The sequence below is a fragment of the Mustela nigripes genome, chromosome 1 (genome assembly GCF_022355385.1).
Source record: "Mustela nigripes isolate SB6536 chromosome 1, MUSNIG.SB6536, whole genome shotgun sequence".
Taxonomy (NCBI): Eukaryota; Metazoa; Chordata; class Mammalia; order Carnivora; family Mustelidae; genus Mustela; species Mustela nigripes.
Genome location: NC_081557.1, coordinates 58,544,017 through 58,563,746, shown reverse-complemented (window position 1 = coordinate 58,563,746; position 19,730 = coordinate 58,544,017). Strand labels below are relative to the sequence as shown.

The window sequence follows — 19,730 nt, the reverse complement described above, 5'->3', positions numbered from 1 at the left end:
GGAAAGTGAATAAATCTTAGATCAGAAAGCTTAACTTTCTGAAAAGGTAGGTAACTAAAAATTGTTCCTGACCTTTATCTTTGTTTGGTCACCTCAAGCCATTTGCTTAGTGTATAAAAATGTTCACCAAACACCAAGCACATCCCTTTGATGCATTCATGTGGTTTCTTACCACCTACTTACTGGGTTTGGGTGACTATCATAGGTACATATTACCACGGGGATCCTTACAACTTCTGTAATAGTTATTTGTCCTCCTTAGTGAAATGGGTTACTCAAAAAGTGATTACTGAGGATATTAGAAAAGTACAGTCCCAATACAATTGACCCACAGCCACCATGCCAGAAATTGGTTGGGATTTTTGTCTCCCCTCAAGCTTCCCTCAGGTATTAATTAAAAACTAAAAGAGTTTCTGTTTTTGCTCTCCCATGACAGCATGGTACTTTATAAAACCGTGCCTTTTTTGTGGTGGAGTCCCAACTGGTACTCTTGGAATATGACGAATTCAATGTGGATTTTGAGAAAGGCTTCATAGATTCAGATTGGTAGCAAATAGAAAAAAGAACAAAAGAAGAAAGGTGGCTGAGAGAGGTAGGGGCCAGAGGAGGAAGACGAAACATAGTACAGAATGAAGTGGAAACAAAAAATGTAATGAGATATCCTCAATAAGTCAAATAATATGAGAACCACCTAATTTTCTTCCTCAGAAGACTGACAAGTCTTGGTGACAGGAATCAGAGGGTTCTTTTTCTCAGCGTGACCCTTCACATTCTTGCATTCTTCCAACTCTTAGAATTTCAAGATTATCCCAACTTAGCAAAACACTTGCCTCCCCCTTCCCTTCATTTAATTTTAAAACAAAGAGATACCAGGCTAAGAAGAAGTGACCAAAGATTGCCTTCCTGACACCTGAGGTACCTCAACTTAGTATAAGGAAAAAAAAGAACTTTGTTGAGTTTTGTGGGACCAATAACCCTAGTTTCTTTGATGTGCAGGTCTAAGTATTGTATTTCTATCGTGCAGACACAAGTATAGAAAGGGGAAACATCATACCTTGTTCTTTCAATTCTTTTTATGAAAAGTATATACAAGAACTACCTTTTCCTTTGGAAATCCTTTTCAGGGGCCCCTCTTTTCTCTTTCATGGGTAGGAATGTTCTTCCCAGAATCATTAAGTTAGAAAAACTGGGCCAAAGCTTTCAGCTGTGTACAGGGTTTTTGGTAGTGATGTTCTAGGATGACATCAGTAACTCTTCATTATCAAATAGTAGGTTCACACAAATACTTAATGAGTAAAAAAAAGGAACACTTGCAAGCCCCTTGAATCATCTATGAGAAGAGAGAAGAATTGGAACTGGACTTTATGATATTACGAGAGCAAATGTGGAGTCCAGTAATCAGCATTAGTTTGGGTCTCATCTGAGGTTACCGGTCACCACACAGATTGCTTGCTTTACAAATGAATGAAAGTAAGAACAGCCTTTGTCACAGCTTAGAGGAAAAAAATATTTCTCTCCCCAGGATGGAAGTACAAGGAATTAAAGAGAAATATTTCTTTATTCATTCAGCATGCACCATATATCATGCTCTCTTCAAAGGCACCATGAGACCCAGTATGAACCTCAACCAACTCTAGAACTCATCACACACACCGTGGGGAGAGGTATCGATAAACAGCAGCAACAACAAAAATGCGCAACATGTAGCGGTTTCTAAGAAAAAGGTCTGGTTCAAGATTAGTAGGGGCTTCAGAGATGATTTCAGAGAGGAAGTGCCCTTTGAGCTGAGCTTCATTGAGGAGCATGCCAGCTCAGTAGGTTAAGGAAGGAACTTTCCAGGCAGGCCCAGAGACTTGGAACAAATGTTGTTTCCAGAAAATTGCCACTTGGAAATCAACACGAGCTGCAGTTTTCTACTGAATTCCTGGGTTTTGCTGTAATTATAAGAAACTTTTATGTTTTGTGGATAGCAGTATAAACAAAGACTAAAAAGACCTTTTCCCACTGGTGTCCAGGTGTTATTTTTGTTTTGTTTTGTTTTGTTTGTTTTTTTGTTTTTTTGTTTTTTTTTTTTTTCACTCTTAGAACCATTCCATGTCCACTCTGGGACACAGTGCTTTAAAAAATGGTCAGTGGTTAGGAGCAAAGTCCCAGAGCACTATGTCTCATAGCTCCAGAGGCACAATTCACACTACATCTTGGAAATATGTGTTGTGACAACCCTAACTGAAAGCCTCATACATTACCTGAGATACACACACACACACACACACACACACACACACACACAAACTTCGGTTTCTAATAAACAGCCCCGACCTTTCCTGTGCCATCTCAGGATTATAAAATAGAATTTTTCAAAGTCCGGCTATATTGAGCACTAGCTAAACTGCAGTTAATTACAGCGCATAGTTATGTGAAATACCCCCTCACAACTATCTTAATTAAGGACTAATTGCAGATTTCTGTCTGTCAACAAAGTCGTACAGTACAGGCTTGTACTTGTGGCTGTTTTAATATCCTAGCTTTCAGATGCCCTTGTATTAGGACACAGTAATAGACCATATAGGTATAACAGAGACTGCAAATGTCTGCAGCTGAGACCTGCCTTCCTCAAAGCTCACAAAGTTCTTTACATCACGATGGGGACCGGGGAACTGCTGATTATCTCCATAACCTATCGGTGTTCATAGTTACATAAGAGTTTCAAAACACGGACCTTGAAGGAGCGATCTGAGTGGGACTAAATGCTGATCAGAGGAGACACAATACTTTTCCATTGGGATTTACCAAAGTGACGCCCATATTCTTCTCCTTTCTCTGCTGTCTTCAATTATGGCCCTTGTATTTCCTCTAGTTGCCTTTATAAGGCAGTTTCTCATTATCTATTTTCTTTTATTTGATTTCTGCAACAAAACTGAGATATGTCTCAGGTTAACACGCCCTTTTACGGATGAGGAAGCTAAAGCTTTATGAGAGTGCACGGTAGAGGGGCATTCTGGAAGACCAGCCGAGATATTCTGCTTCTGAATTCCTAACCCTGTCCCTCTTCCAGACGGTTTGTAATGCCAGCTGCCTCATGCTTTACCCAGTACATTTCAACTATTCCATACCACCTATCAAATTAATACAAGCAGAAACCTTTATATTGCATTAACTGTGCAATAAGCCCGGCTTTAAGAGTTCTATGTACAGTAACGGATTTAATCTTCTGAACGTCCTGTGGAGACACTGAAACACTAATTCACTATGCAATCTTGAAGAAATCACTCATCATCTTTGAACCTCAGTCCTCTCCTTTGTAAACTGAGCAGCTTGAGTCAGAGCACAGATGGCAAGCAGATTTGAACCAAGATCCCGGGTTTGACCAATGGGTGATAGCTGCCAGAAGAATTGTACTGAAAAATATCGAGGCCAGGATGGAGGCCCAGCGGTAATGTGGGCAGTGATCAATCTGTGGTGCCCCCCAAGGGCATGGAATGGGGCAGTGACACCATGTGCCACGTAGTCGCCGTCTAGGAACCCTGTGAGCTCCAAAGCTAACATTCCGTGCCTCTAAGAACCTCATTTCTTCTTAAGAATCACCCCAAGCAGGCACTGAACACTACATTTAGAACATTAAATGTACTGCCCTTCCGTCCTCTCCCTTCTCTCGTTTCCAAAAATTCCTAAAGAACACCAAGTTGCTTTTCTCCATCATCTGGGCATGGGAGGGTCTCCCTCCGTGTCCCTCCTCTTGTGACTTGCTTCCAGTTCAGACCCAGAGCGTCTCGTGGAGACTGTGGGCAGACGCCTCCGCCGACTGTCCCAGCACTGCAGCTGTCTGCGCCCGGCTCTGTGCTGCTCTCCCACTGCCAGCCGGGCCCTTGCCAGAAGAACAAGACCGAGTAATAGTTTGTACCTATTTGTCAGCTGTTATTTCTAAGTGCCAACACCTCCTGAGCAAAAAATAGGAAATCCACTAAGGATGACTCTGTATGGAGATGACACAGCGGCATTTAAAAAATAAATCAAAAAAAAAAAAAAAACAAACCACAGCTGGTGTTTACAGATGGAGCCTCTTCTGGCCTCCCAGTGACTCGCCCACCCATTCTTTGTACATAGGGTAAGGTTTGCCCCTCCATCGCAGTCCCATCAGAAAATTCTCCATCTCTTGCCATCCACTCAATGAGGAGTCCAAAAAGATGTGGATTTACATCTCGACTCCCACTACTTCCCGACTGAAAACAACAAGCCCCATTAACACCTTTGAGCCTCAGCTCCTTCATCTGTAAAGTGGGGATCATCAGAGCATCTATCTCAACAGAAATAACTATGAAAAACAGCAATGGTTGTGAAAGCCCTTTATGGCCATACAGACGGGAATTATCTTACCTCCATTGCTGTGGCTTTTTCCCCTCCCCCTCTTAGTCTCCTTCCCATTACCCATAGGGCTTTTCATTCCCGAACATGAAAGGAAAAATTGGTTTAACGTGTTGAGATCGCAGTTGTGACATAATCCCATCCACCCCAGCTCCCCTGCCAGTCAGCTACTCCTAACCCTGTCCCTGACTGTCACAGGGTCTTTAAAAGTGGGATGGGCCTTGACGTAAGGATGCCGCCACTGCCATCTGCCAGCCTTCCTGCTCTGAACAAGAACCAGGGCCTTTTGTAAGTTAGAAAGGAAAGCCAAAAGCAACAGATAACCAGAAGAACTACAGGACTCTCCAACAAAGTTAACCAAAGCTGTGTTGCTTTGTCCTACTTTTCTGAATCACGAATGAAACATACCGTCACCAAATATTTTATTTAAAGCTTGCCTTTAGAATAGCCCATCAGAATGATTTGTAAGGACATTGGGAAAAGATTCCTATGGGAACATGACGTGTTATATTTATTTAGAGAAAACCACACTTCCCAGAGTGAAAGCATACAGACAGGAACACAAAGGAAAACCTATCTTTGGCCTCATTACTCATCCCATTTCCTACCACTAAAATCAGAATGTAAATTCATTGACATTTTTCTCTGGGTTGAGCCCTGGGGATGCCATGGTAAATGAAAGCCAGTCCTCGCCTATGGGGTCCCCAGTCTGGTAGAGAGGCATAAGTATCTCCTGATGTTTGAAAGCTTTGTTATCCTGTGCTCAGAAGTCCCCTCTCACATATTAGTCCATAAAGCTCTCCCCATGAAGTTGCAGTCACACACCACAGTACTCACTGGCCATGTTTCTAACCCTAATATGCTTTGTCCCCTGCCATTTTTACACTTACCTTCTGAGATCCTATGACCTCTACATATCTCAGGCTTTAGATAACTGTGGATCTTAGCAGTCAATCACCTTCATTATTTTTTGGCCTAGACTAAATTTCAGCTCTTTCATTTATTAAAAGGGAATCATAGTTTCCCAAATTTAAAAAAAAAAAAAAAAATGTGACTCTGACTCCTCACATACCACACTCCAGATGTAGAAAAGTCCCTGAACGTTCTTGGAGGAGCCATGAGTAGATGTCACTGAGAAGGACCATCAAGGCTTGTTCTCCTTGCCATGAGGAAGTAGCTTAGCTAGCAGGGCCATTCTCAGAGTAAGCCTGCCTAAAGGTGAGGAGAGATGTGACTTGGGCCTGGGGCCATTTCTCATGCTCAAAAAAGTAAGACGCTCTCACCCTGCCCCATCCCAGCTACCTGGGTGCAGGGAAGACCTCTGTACTTCAGAGCTTTATCCACATATTGCCTACTTCTCCAGACTTGTTGTCATTATCAAAACTATCTGTAATATTAACTCCTTTTATGAAATTAACTCACCTTTCATGGTGCTATCTGTTAAAGGAGGAGCACATTGGCAGATGGAATGTGTTTCAAGGGGGATGAGCAGATAAAGCAATGAGTTGTGTTGTCCTTTGGTGGTTTCAGAAAGCACTCCTATGTAAAACAGCATACAGGAAGTCCTTTCCAATATCCCTTAACTAGTATCCTAGTACCCAGGACTAAAACACAGTCCTGGGCCTAATGCAAAGAAAGGAGTAGATCCTCTGGGTTAACAGCTGATCTTGGCTAAACCCAGTTAATAAACTGGACAACACAGATGTTTGAAAAAATAATTGCCTAAAGCCAATTGACTTGCCATGGTAATCAGTTGACTTGAGGCCCCCTTGAATCAGAAGGCTTGTAGCAAATGTCACTGGAGGGCCTGACACTTTTACTGCATTATCTTCCTCAGTTCTCTTTCCAAAAATGATAGACTAGATGTAGTAGCCATTCTGATCAGTGATTTAAGGTCCTCCTCAAATTTTTTATCTTCCGGAACTGACCCAGCATTTTCCTGATGAATTAACAGTAGAATAAAATCTTCAGTGTCCTGAGGTTTATGCTGATGGAGTTCTTGTCACATAAATGAACCAAGCAGACACTTGCTTTTGGCCAATATGCTTCTTTGGGAAATAAAATAGAAGATGAAATAAAAGGTCCAGAAATTCTGATAATTTAGCAGCAAACTATTGGATGAGCTTGAACTAAATGGTTTCGTTTTAAGTGTAAGTAATAGGAGCTCTACTCCTCAGTGTCAGACAGAAGGCAGTCTCATAGGTCACTGCTCTGGTGAACTGCAGGTGGCTAGTCTCCATCATGACCGATAGTTATAACCTTCGAGAACCTGATATTATCATAGTGCTGGAGTTTTATGAGGATGGAGGGATTTTTGGAATGGCTCCAGGAGAGCAAGCAAGGAAAATGAACCCTGAATTGTGTCTGTTCCCTGTATTTCAGAGCAGGGCTTGTGGCTGGGATCTGTGGGATATGACTGGTTGTTAGTTCACTGTAATTTTCCTTTCTTCTCTTCTCAGGAGGGCAAGAAGACTTCATTCTTTCTTATGAGCCTGTCACAAGGCAGGAAAGTAAGTTTCCCAGCATGCTCTGGTTCCTGATTTCCAGGCCATATCAGATGACACCATTAGAGGAGCCAAAGAGTGAAGGATTAAGGAGGATGAGCTGTGCTTAATATCCGACTGTCCCCAGCCCAGATTGTGCTCTCTCTTTGGCACGAACAACTTCCCTGCTAACCAGGGACAGGGGCAGCTCCCAGGAGGAAGGGGCAGTCCTCCAGATGAGTGGTCCTGAGTGGAAGGAGCACCTTCGAGTCACTAAACAGCCCCACCTACAGGACAAATGGATAAAATCTCCTGGGAGACTGATGTCTCAGCTCAGTATTGAGAAAGGCTTTCTGGCCGACCCGACCTAAGATACAAGCCATCCTCTAGGCGGCTCCATTTCTTTTTCTGGGAGGCCTTTATACAGAGGCTAATGGCTATGGACAAGGATATTGCAGAGAAAATTCAAGAGTTGGAGGAGGAATGGTACCAAATGGACTTTAGAGTTCCTTCTGCCTTCGTGTTGCACAGAAATTGGGAAAACTCTAGCAGAGCTATAATAGGGAGCATTTTGAGCTGAGGAAAACAAATTATAAAAACATAAGGTGTCATTATGCTAACAATTACTTCTTAAAGTCGTTATCTAAACAATGGCCAGAGAGCTACTTTGGAATCTTTTTTCTCCCACGCAATTGACTAAATTCAGTAGTTGTTTTGACATTGTGTAGGCATAACTTAAGAGTAAGCAAAACCCCTCTGAACATTTCTTTTCATTGACAGATCCTGCAGTTGCTTTTCCCTGTTGCTAAATTCCAGAAAGTACGCACAGCCAGCATACCTAGTGTTAAACACCAATTTCTCCTGCAAGGCTGTACGGGCAACTTACACAATGATGTAAAGCCCTCAGCGGTTCTGTTTGGTAATTTCACCTTAAGACTCACCTGGGCAGAGCAGTTGTGTGGTCCTGTCCACGTCTTTCCCCCTCATTTGGATCTTTCCCTCTCTGCAGTAAACTATACCCGGCCAGTGATTATCCTGGGCCCCATGAAGGATCGGATCAATGACGACTTGATATCTGAATTCCCTGACAAGTTTGGCTCCTGTGTGCCTCGTAAGTATCATTTCTCTTTTCACTGCAAGAAAAGCTCTCTTCCTTTGAGACAATAAAGTGTAATTCTGTTCCTCAATGGTGTCTTCAGTGATTCAAATACTATCAGTTACCTATTATCTGAACATCTTTTTTTTAATCTGAGCATCTTATTTAATTGTCTCTGCTTAACACTTTTCATCAGTGCTGTTGTGTACTCCCTATTTAGTGAGTATAATACGTCCTCCAAACTGACTGTGGTCCCCCAGAAGGCAGGATGAATCTTTTCATCCTGTAACTCCCATGGCCTTTAAAAGAGCATAGAATTATTGACAGGCGTTAGAATGTTCTTATAAACTGATAGAAATCTCACTGAAGCTTCTTTTCCCATAGAATAAGAGAGATCAGAGACAAAGCCATGTATTAAAATCATCTCAGGATGGCTTAGGGCCATGTGTCAATCCCAAAACAAAACAGCCTTTTCCATGGCTGGTAACAGTGCTAGAATATGAGAGGATGAAGACAAGAAGCCTAGTGTAAAACTTTCATCTACCCTCTAGGCCATCACGGATTTTAATCTGCTTTCTTGCCCTGATGGAGGATCACGGGTCTCCTGGTCCCACTAAGTGTATCCCCCTAAGAGTCTGTCTGCTCTGCCTACTCTGCACACCGCACCTTCCCATTCACCCCTACTCCCACGGCATCACATAAAAGTACGGAGAGGCCTTCTGCTCTGTGTGTGTGTGTGTGTGTGTGTGTGTGTGTGTTTAAACAGACACCCCCCTCCAAAGGAATTTCAACTTATTAGACAACTGAGCTCTTAAACCTATCCCAACAAATATTTCTTCCTCTCTGTACATCTTTGAAGCTTCATGCTTTGAAGTGTCTTGTACATTTCAGCACTGCAGATGTCATCCAGAATAACTAAGAATAGTGGGAATCTCTTGGAACTAGGATGATTGCTGTATCTCAAGAAATTGTTACCGGCAAAGACTCTGGGAAGAGATCCTGCCAAAGAGCCTATCTTGAGAAAGAGACCAGACAGAAATGATCGGGTCAAAGCCTACTCCATTCATAGCAGCCTCCTGTGCATCCCTCCACCTTAGAAAGAAAAACCCCAGACAGTCCTTAATGACCACTCCCAATTTCCCCTCCACCTGGCACTCTTTCTTTTGTTTTAATTATTAGCACTGTTTTATGATGTTCAATATATGTTCATTGTACAAAACCTGGAAAATGCGGGCAAAAGAGTTAAGCTAGAAAATTAAAAATAAACAGACTTTCAGAGTATCCAGAGATAATACCATTGTTAATATTTTCATAGATTTTTGCCTTTTTCTTCTTTCTATGCATGCATTCTCTCCTCTGATTGGGTACATATTAGATATATACAGTTTCTTTGACTTAACATTATTTAAAGTTTTATGTAAATATCTTAAATGATTATTATGTCATAATCATTCCTCATTTATGGGTATTTGGGTTGTCTCTCCTTTTCACTCTTATGAATTATAATTAAAGTATAATTATAATTATTTGATAGTTATTTATAATTTATAAATTAATATATTGAACATCTTTAAGGATAAAACTTTATCTGAAGCTTTGATAATTTTTTAAGATAGATTCCTAGGAAGAAAATAGCTGAGTCAAAGATTGGAAATAGTTGAACATCTTTTATTTATACTGATAGGTTTGTTTTCCCTTTTCTTTCTACTAAGAACTTCAGTTACCTCTAACCATGGTTAGAGTTGATGACTTTATGATCTCGTATTACATCTTTCAAATCCCTAAATATGTTTTTATTGTTTGTCCAGTTTTTCTCTCCTGGATATATGACAAATTTTCCTGCTTTTTTGCTTGTCTAATTTTTTATGGTGAGACTACATTTTTGAGAGTCTGGATTCGGTTATCTTTCTTTGTAGAATATTGTGTTTTTGTTCTGGCTGTTAATAACTTACTGGCAAATCACCTTCTTCAGTTCTAGACCCTCCACTTGGAAATGGAGGTGAAGTAAATGGAGAGTTCCCCTCGTGTGCATCTCCAGTCTCAAGGTCACAGCCCTGTGCTGTCTGTCTTATCTATCTTCTGATGCCTGACAGTAGCTACTCCATACACTTTGTCTAGTTTTGTAGTTGCTTACAGTGGGAGGCTAACCAGTACCTGTCATTACGTCAGGGTCCTCCATATTACGTATTCTGTATATCTATGTTGAGGGTATGGTGAAGAGAAGAGGTATAAATGCTGTTTATAAATATAAATTACCTTTATTTATATTTATTTTATATATATTTATATATATAAATATTTATATATTTATATTATTTTTGTTTTATAAAGATACCACGAGGCCAAAGCGTGACTATGAGGTAGATGGCAGAGACTACCACTTTGTCATTTCCAGAGAACAAATGGAGAAAGATATCCAAGAGCACAAGTTCATAGAAGCTGGCCAGTACAATGACAACTTATATGGAACCAGTGTGCAGTCTGTGAGATTCGTAGCAGAAAGGGTATGTCCACCAATCATCTTACACCTCCCTTAAAGAAGGCTCCCGAGGGGCAAACTCCATCTTTGGTCATTACTCTTTCCTAATTGCAGTTGTAAATTTTGATTAAATATTCCTTTTAAGACCTCTAAGCGGAGAATGACTTTAGAGCAAGGTCATTAATCTTTGTTCTAATCTCAATAAGGTATGCTGACTGACTTGTGGGGAGGAGAGGGTTATCAACCTAAAGGCAAGTAACAGCTTGAAGTTGATGGAGATTCACTTTGTCCTTGACGCACTTATCTTTGGCCCCGGTAAACAACATTGAATGTGTTAAGGAAGCTTTAGTACTCTTGGTTGTTTAAATCAAGGTCTTCAATTCTTTTTGTTAGCAGGAGTTTCATTTCATTTCCCTGAAAACTTGGGGCCCTCAAGACCCTCCTGGGGGAGGGGTAAGTAGATGAAGAGGGCTAGGGCCTAGCTTCCAGCTGGCAGAAATTCTAGCTGAGAGGAGGTGTGAATACCACCATACCCTTCCCATTGTTAATTTCAAGGGCATGGAAGAGAAGAGAATGTTCAAGAGAGAACAGGATAGGAAGACACTTGAGTGTGGCTCTAAGTACTGCTTATAGAGAGATCCTAATCTGTCAACACAGAGGATCAGTTTCGTGGGAGAAAAGAGTTAAGAGCCGATCCTGTTTGTTATATAATTAATATTTGTTGGGTTGATTTTATGTGATTTGACATAGCCTTTTCATGTACTGGTAAAAAATTAAACAAGAAATTTTAAGGGCTATCTGAGAATACAGTAAGCTGCATCTCCTCCTTTCTCTCAAAAGTTAGGTTTTTTAAGCTCTATCATGTTGTTTCTAACCAGTTCCTGAATGCTTTTGTCTATTCTGCCCTTTGAACATGTAAATATAGCCTCTTTTAACTTGAAATGTTCTGGCCAGAGAATAATTGAACAGCATTTAGACATGTTGTTTAGCTGTTGCATTTCACAGAGAGCAAACTTGGAATTTATTGCTTAAGTGATACAGGATTTGAACCATCTTAGTATATGTCTCCTATAAGAGCTCAAGTATTCACTGGTCTCTTTGTTTTTGCATGAGTATTCATAGAAAGTTTTTAATCCCCTACTGTTGATTTAGGACTGTTCCTATCTGCACAATATCCTTTTTCTCTTCTTTTTTAAAGTTCTTCGGGCCGCAGGGTAAGGAAGCCATTTTTCTCCAGGAGTTAGAATATGATGTTTGCCAAATGTATCTACTTTTCCCAAAATATTTTATAAAGCAACTCCTTGCTCTCAGCACGCATTGCAGTAGAAACCCAGTTAAATGAGGCATGCGTGTTACCTGCAATAGGGTTTTCATGTAACAAACGAGGAATTTAAGGATGTAATAGTGAAAACTCTTTGTGTCCGTCCTCAGCTGTACTAGACTGAGCATATCCAGGCAGGATACAAGAAGCATTCAGCAAATATCTGTGGGATTGTTCCAAATTCACATGCTTACTATTCCTCCAGATTTAACATCCGTCAGGATAAGAGAATGAGGTATCTATTCCAACCAACAGTTCTGTCAGTGTTCAAGACTTGACTTTGAGTTTTTCTGGCACTGAGACTTTGGGCAAGTTACTTATTATTTCTAAGCTTTAGTCGTATCTTCTGTAAAATGTGGCTGGTAATACCTCCCTCATAGATTTGGGGATTTCTTGTTGATGGTTATCTTCAGAGATGGTTTATGAGAGCTTCATGAGTGGACACAATCACATTACATAAGGCTACATACCATCTTTGTGCAAAAGATCAGGTATTTATTTAAGAAACTTAAGCTGAGGTAACTCCTGTGAAATCTCTATGGCCATGGCAGGTACTTAGTAAGGGACTTGTAGAAGCATTCAGGGATGATCCTGAATATCAGCCTTTATTTATGCTTTGCAAAGATCTTATTTCAGCCTTTAGAGATTCAGTATCCCTTACATTCCTTGAAAACATACTCACTTTTCGTTTTGTTGTTTGTTTTGGTTGGATTATTGTCCCTCTTTCTGGATTAACTCCATATTTTTCTTCTCTTTCTACCAGGGCAAACACTGTATACTTGACGTGTCAGGAAATGCTATCAAACGGTTACAAGTTGCCCAGCTCTATCCCATTGCCATCTTCATTAAGCCCAAATCTCTGGAACCTTTGATGTAAGTGGAGGGCACGGGAGGCCGTCACCCACCGCCTGTTCCATGCGACACAGCACATTGCTGACAGCTCTTGGTCATAAGTGCTTAGAAGTCAGAAGTGCTATTGTTGTTTTTTTTTTAAAGCAGTTCCTTTTTGAAAAAAAAAATGTGGAAGTGTTTTTGAACCACTAGAGGCATAATGTCAGTATTCCCCTAACATGTCTTCAGTAATGTTTCTTGATTTTAATGTTCATTTCACAAGTTGGTTCCTGTGTGTGTGTGTGTGTGTGATTTTTTTGTTTGTTTCATTTTGTTGTTATGAAGGTAAGTTGGTTTGTTTTGGCTTTCAAATGGTAGGAAGCAATCATCTTTGCTTGTCTCTTTCTTCTGAGAGCAGTTCATTAGTAAATCTTTTTAAACATGTGGGTTTTTCTAGAAGGAGAAGACAATGTTTTAGACTCTTTCTATTGATATTTCATTTAGTTCTAGCATAGAATTCTTCTGTTCCTTAATGAAAACCTCCTGTATGTAGACCACTATCCTTAAAAAGGGAGTTTTCTTAGTGCCATAGCAGGAACACATCTATAACTTAAAGCAGTAGCTCCATACTGGTTCACGTTTATGAATAAGGCAAAAATGTATGACTCAGATTTTCTGTGTGTGGTTTTTCTTTTTCAGAGGACTGGCAAAAAGCTTTCTTTAAAAGCCACTAAATAAATTGGGGAAATACTCCTAGATAGACTAGAAAGTAACATATTTTCAGTGGCGATTTGTTAGAAATTGTTCGCACTGCTTTCTAGACAACTCCCATACAAATGTGAGGCTGCCATAGCCAGAAAGCAGGGACTTGAAAATTGGTTGGGCTAGGTTTGGTTTTTCTCTTTCCTTTTCCCTTTTGCTTCTTCTGATTGATTAATGTCACCTCAGACAAGTTGCTTGACCTCGCTGAGATGTAGTTCCTCTCCTGTAAACTAGGCACATTAATAATATGTACCTCACAGCTGGTATAAAGGTTAAACATGAACATGAATACGAAGCCCCCCATATAGTAAGCACTCCATAAGCAGTAGCTGCTCTGACTGTGAAAATTTTCAAATTACTGCATTGTAAAAGGAATAAAACTATTTTGTCATCGTAAAACACATAAACTACCTTTCCAGGAAGTCACAAGAGATAATGCTGGTGTGTGTGCTGGCAAGAGCTTTGCTCAAAAGTGCCTCCATTTGGGCCTCGAGATCTTAGTGTTTGACAGGATTCAGAAGTGAGCCACAGAGTCCTAGAAAACAGTGCATGTGGAAAAAACACACACAAAAAAGGAAATTACTTAGTCCCAGAGGTGAAACAATTACTTGCAGAAGGTATCAGCCAGCTGTTCCACATCTCATCCCGGAGTAAAGAAACAGTAAACTACAGCAGCTGCAACTACAGCCTAAGAGAATTAAGTTAAATCCACTGTCTCTGGGGAAGTTGCCGGAGAGGTGTCTTAAAAGCAGAATATGTTCCCATAAATAAAAGATGGACAAAGGTTCTTACCACAGGGTCACGGACAGTACTTTCTGCCCCGAGAATTTAGGTGTTAACTTATAATGTCCAGAGCTTTGCCCAGAGAAAAATATGTGCTGATGATAAAATACTGGTTCTGGGTAGTATTATACCTGATAGCATTCTTGAAATCTCTCCTCATCTAGGGTACAATAATTTAAGCAACCACACAGTTCATTATGTGAAAGTGATTTATAATCTGTAAAGAGCCTCATAAGTATTATTAACAATGCTAACATTAGGAAGAATAGAAAAATGGCCCTCACCTCCTGGCTACAGGACCTTAAAGGCCTGTTTCAGAAAACTGAAGAGTAAGTTTTCACGTCATAAATACGCAGTGGGATAAATGGCTTCCCAGGGAGGTGAGGCCTGAGGGAGAAACAGCAGTTGCACACTTGCCTCCATGTGACATTGGGGAGACATTCCCATCTGGTGCTCGGTAGGAGAAGGTCTCCTTCCATCCACAACTATGAGATGACTTACTCAGTTTTGCCTCGGGGCACTGTCACAGCCACTTATCGCCAAGGAAAATTAAACATACCGATGGCTGGATTCCACAATGAGGACCGTGAATCTGAAATAATTTGCTGCAGCCATATTCTTGAGTCTCAAGTGCAGTAACAGTGACATTCAAACTGAAGGGATCCTGTTATGATAGGCTGGATGTTTACTTTCCAGCTCCCTCTTTTCCAAGGGTTTTATTTCAGAAGAAAGCAGGCATGGTTTGCCCATTCCCCGGGGAGGAGTGAATACCAGGTCAACCGGAACAAAGGCATGGCAGCTGTCGCATGTAGGCATTGATACATCATGACACACGGTATTTCTCAAGTGCATCATCTACATCAAACCACAGAGCTTATTAGCACATACATAGCTGACTCTTCAGGGAAGCATAAAAATCAAGGCTCTGGAGGAAAGAGATGTTCTTTTTATAGTGTGCCACCAGGTGACCTCTGTGCCTCACCCCACCCCATGGCAGTGGGAAGCTTTCCTGTGTCTCTTCACCTTGCCAGCCCCAGTCTGCTTTTACCTTCTTGCTCCCATGGTGGCCCATGTTTTCTTCTGTCTTCAACCGTATCATAATTATGTTGATTTGTCAACATAAATGATTCATTCATTCATTTACTCATTCAACAAAGAAGTCTTGAGCCAGGCTCCATGACACACACTGATAAACAGGTCCTGGTCTCCGCCCTCAGTGAACTCACAGATTAAATACGGAGATAAGGAATATAATAGATGAGGTGCTAGAGGGTAAAAATGGAAATTCAGTGATGGTTACAGTAAGTGCAAAGAGAATTCAGAGAACACCGGCTAGCATGAGCCAGGAATGTCAAGGAAGATCCAGAGCCACATGGTTTCCTGACATCTGGAGCAAAATCCTGTCTTTCTATGAAAAATATCCCTGGGTTTAGCCCAGCATCTTCTGGACCCAAGGGTGACATTCACTCACAGCTTCTAGGACGAGTGCTGTTTGGGAGGAGAATCGCAGATACCATCCCTCGGGACAAGATGAGTTTATCTCAACATCAAGAGTTCAGAAAATTCCTATTTTTTTTTTCTGTTGCAGCCATCAGATCCTGTCAAGAATCATGTTAATGTCTCACTTCAGTTTTTTAAATTTTTTCCCCAAATAAGCCCCTTGGGAAAGTCTCGGTATAATGCAAAGTCTGTTTGACTAAAAGTTGGTTTTAAAAGAACCCCAAAACTTTGGATCTGACTTCAGATTTTCTCTTTTACCTTCTCAAGTCCCTTTATTACGTCAGGCCACAGAGACATGGTCTAAAGTCACCTGTCCCACACCCCAGTCTCTGGCTCCCTCAGGGGCACGCAAGGGCAGCAATGCTTTCAGTAGTCTATGTGCCCCTGTGATGTATCCCAGTGGGCCAACCAAAGTACCTCTGCCCTTGGCTAGGCTATTATCAGCCTGGAGCAGCCACGCTGCTGTTCAGAAGATGATCAGAGACAAGCATTGTCAGTCTTTGACTAATAAAATGTCTTTGATGAAAAAAATATGGGAAGACAATATAATTTTATTTAAGAAGTACAGTTTGGTAGGCAGAAATTTTTTACCACCTAGAGGACATGGCAAGATAAAGCCACCACTGGAATCAGTAGATTGGGTTATTTTCCATTTCCTTCCCACTCAGTTTGTCCTTGAGGTTGGATTTAAATATTCTTGGGACACCTGGGTGGCTCAGTGGGTTAAAGCCTCTGCCTTTAGCTCAGGTCATGATCTCAGGGTCCTGGGATCGAGCCCTGCATTGGGATCTCTGCTCAGCGGGGAGCCTCCTTCCTCCTCTCTCTGCCTGCTTCTCTGCTTACTTGTGATCTCTGTCTGTCAAATAAATAAATAAAATCTTTTAAAAAATAAAAAATAAATAAATAAATATTCTTACAGTGATTAAGCAGCACCTACATACAGCAAGAGTTGACAGACTAAGAGAAAGAAAGGGACAGAGAGAGAGAAAATCCCAGGCATAATTCCTTTATAGCCCATTCTCCTATCAGAACAAAACCAAGTCAACATTGGAGACTCTTTACCAAGATCCTCTATCCTTGTTTGCTATGGAGGTTAATTGCTTATAATCTGTTGAGAAGTATTTTGGTCCCAGCATGATTGTTTCATTCTCTCTGTGTCCATTTATTCACGCCTCCCTCAGCCAGTCCTCCTAATGCTGTTTGATTATAAAAGCAGATGAAGTTGAGGGCACTTGGGTGGCTCAGTTGGTTAAATGTCCAACTCTTGGTTTCTGCTCAGGTCAAGATCTCAGGGTCAGGTGATGGCTCTGCGCTCAGCGGGGAGTCTGTTGGCCCCTCCCCCTGCTCTCTCTCTCAAATAAGTAAGTCTTAAAAACAAAAAACAAAAACAAACAAACAAAAAACCAGATGGTGTTCAGGGCTCTTGTTGCAGTAGATATGCCTCGCCCTTTGCAGAAGTTGAGCCGGGAGAACCGCAGAAGACCCCTTCCACCTGAAAGACACAATGTCTAAAGGGCCTGTCACATTTTCTCTGATTCTCGGGAAGCCCTTTCTGTTTCTCCACTCCACCCGCTTCCTGCTGCACCCTGAAGATGAACAGCAGCCCATGGGGAAAATGGGGAGCGAAGCACTCCACGGGAGGGCAGGCCCTGCCGACAATCAAGTCTAGTTCTCTCAGATGTGATGAAATACAGACTGCGAGGATGTCCCCTCCCTTCTCACCATCTCCTCTCCCCACCTCGGACCACCCCTACAAGATTTCATTTGAGATTTCGCCCCATGTTTAAGAGAGGTCAAGCCAGTCTAGGACAAAGTCCAAGGAAGGGTAACCAGAAAGGTGAGCATTTGGAAATCACATCCATTGAGAGAAGAGATGAAGAAAGTAGGACAGTTTATTCTGAGAGAGTGGTAGCCTCAAGAGATATATGAGCACTTGATTTAAGGACCCCAGTGCCTGTCATGGAGGGAAGGGGTTTAGTCCTCCTCTGTGTGACTGCAGAGGACGGCACAGAGGCCAGTGACTGGAAGTCCTAAAGAGACACGTTCAGCCTTTGTGAAACCAAGAGGCTGCCCTCTGAGAGGGCGAGCCCTCTGGAAGGGGGGGTCCTTGTTGCTGAAATTATTCCAGCCAAGAAGAGTCCTAAATAAGGACTAGGAAGCTGCTAGTAAGATTACATTGTGCTTCCTGCAGGATTCATTTTTGCCACACATTTTAATTTTTCAGGATTTGGCACATGCCTGTATGCTCTAATACCAAACCCTTATTTTCCCAGGGAGATGAATAAGCGTCTAACAGAGGAACAAGCCAAGAAAACCTATGATCGTGCAATTAAGCTAGAACAAGAATTTGGAGAATATTTTACAGGTAAGTTCATATACCTTTATACTGTGAGAAAGGATTGACTATCTGCCCTTCGGTATTAGAGAGCGCTCCAGGCCTAGTGTACCTGGGCCCTAAAAATGTCCCACTGAGAAACCCTAATTTCCCTCTGCTTTACCTATCTGATCCAGAACTCTGGGTTCCATCTACTCTGGATTCACAGGCAGCTAACTCTGGGTTCCCACTGGTCCTGTGCTAAAGCATGAGCCAGCCACAGACGGCACTGAGATGTCTCCTGCTCTCAAGCTCTCAGACGGGGCACCTGGTGGCTTAGTAGGTTAAGCATCTGACTCTTGATTTTGGTCAGGTGAAATCTCTGGGTCCTGGGATTGGGCTCTGTGCGGGGCATGGAGCCCGCTTGGAAATCCCTTTGCCCCTCCCCCTTCTCTCCCTACCTTTAGAAGAGGAGAAGGAGGAGAAAGAAGATTTTAGGCATTAAGCTATCTCTCTGATATCATCAGAAAACTTGAAAAAGAAGCCTTTAGAGCTCAATTAGGGAACTTCCAAAACACTGCCTCTACTGAGATGTGGTCTCAGGGCTCCCTTCTCAGCCTCAGTGAGGGGCTGGTCTCCGTCCCGTTAGCAGCAGTTGAACGAGATGTTGAACATCTGTTTTCATTGATTCCATGTCAAGTCCCAGGGCAAAACTTTGATTTTCTTTTTTAATATTTCCTTGGAAACATGAAGTTTGGGGAATAGAGGAAGATTTTCTGGCACCAGATATCCTTGATTCTCTATTCTTAATGACGTTCATGAAACACAGATCAAATCCAAAGAGTGATCAAACTGTGTGGAAATTGCCTTACAACAAATGGTTTAAAAACAAGAAATTTCCTTCTGAATTTCCTTATGAGAAGTTAGATGCTTTACCGTTTGTCCTACTCAGAATATGAAAATGCCAGTGGCTTAGCAATCTGCAAATATTTTGAACCGGGTAATCTTGAGTAAAATTTCAATCAATAACAAAGGTATGAGTCATGTTTTATCCTGAAAGAACATCCAGGTATAAACATCAGATCACAGTCATGCACATTTTGACTGGTGGCTCACACTCCGAGATAAATTCTCAAGGTTGTTCTTGAAGATCTAAACTATGTTTCAGTAGCAATTCATTGTTATTCCCTCATGTCCTATAGATAATACTGGCATGTGTTGGAGAGCTCTCTATAAGCTATCTTTAGTTCAGAGGAGGTTATGAAATACACTTAAATCTGCTTCAGATGACTTGGCATTCTAGGTAATTCATGGGTTAGCTGTTTGTTTATATTTCCTCTTATTTATGTTTCTTGTAAGTAGCTGTCATAAGGCATTCTCACTATGAGCAGCCCTGGTATGGCAAAATATCAACTTACCACATTACTTGGAGAATGAGTGGGGTTTCCTATTAAGGGTTTGGGGGTTGGAGCGGTTAACTCAAGTTGCCTCCACAACCTTATTATTTCCCTGTGTCAAAAACGTCTAAATTTCTGCACCTGCCAAGGTAAATAGAGTATATAGAATAAAAGGCCAGCTTTCTTTGATAAGCAGAGAGATTTCGGTCTGAAAATTGATCCATACTTAGCCCAGAGTAGACACCCATGAAATTTAAATACATAAGTGATTCATTGTCCAGAACCACAGACAGACATGTAGAAGGTAGAAAGACTGTGGTGCATTTGTTACCTGATCCAGGACATGCATTGAAAGCAATTTTTTTTTTCTTTTACCCACTGACGTGACCTTGCTTAAGTAAA

At 41.4% G+C, this 19,730-nt stretch overlaps 1 protein-coding gene across 17 annotated transcripts in view; it reads left to right on the top strand.

Moving 5' to 3' along the window:
* The window catches only part of DLG2 (discs large MAGUK scaffold protein 2), a 1,549,658-nt gene that overhangs the window by 1,526,899 nt on the left and 3,029 nt on the right, over positions 1-19,730 (top strand). For all 17 annotated transcript variants that reach the window (XM_059411961.1, XM_059411989.1, XM_059411997.1 and 14 more), the window contains 5 exons: positions 6,822-6,872; positions 7,855-7,956; positions 10,273-10,445; positions 12,505-12,614; positions 17,891-17,982. In XM_059411961.1, the coding sequence (XP_059267944.1) occupies positions 6,822-6,872; positions 7,855-7,956; positions 10,273-10,445; positions 12,505-12,614; positions 17,891-17,982 (528 nt within the window). The remainder of the gene's footprint in view (positions 1-6,821; positions 6,873-7,854; positions 7,957-10,272; positions 10,446-12,504; positions 12,615-17,890; positions 17,983-19,730) is intronic.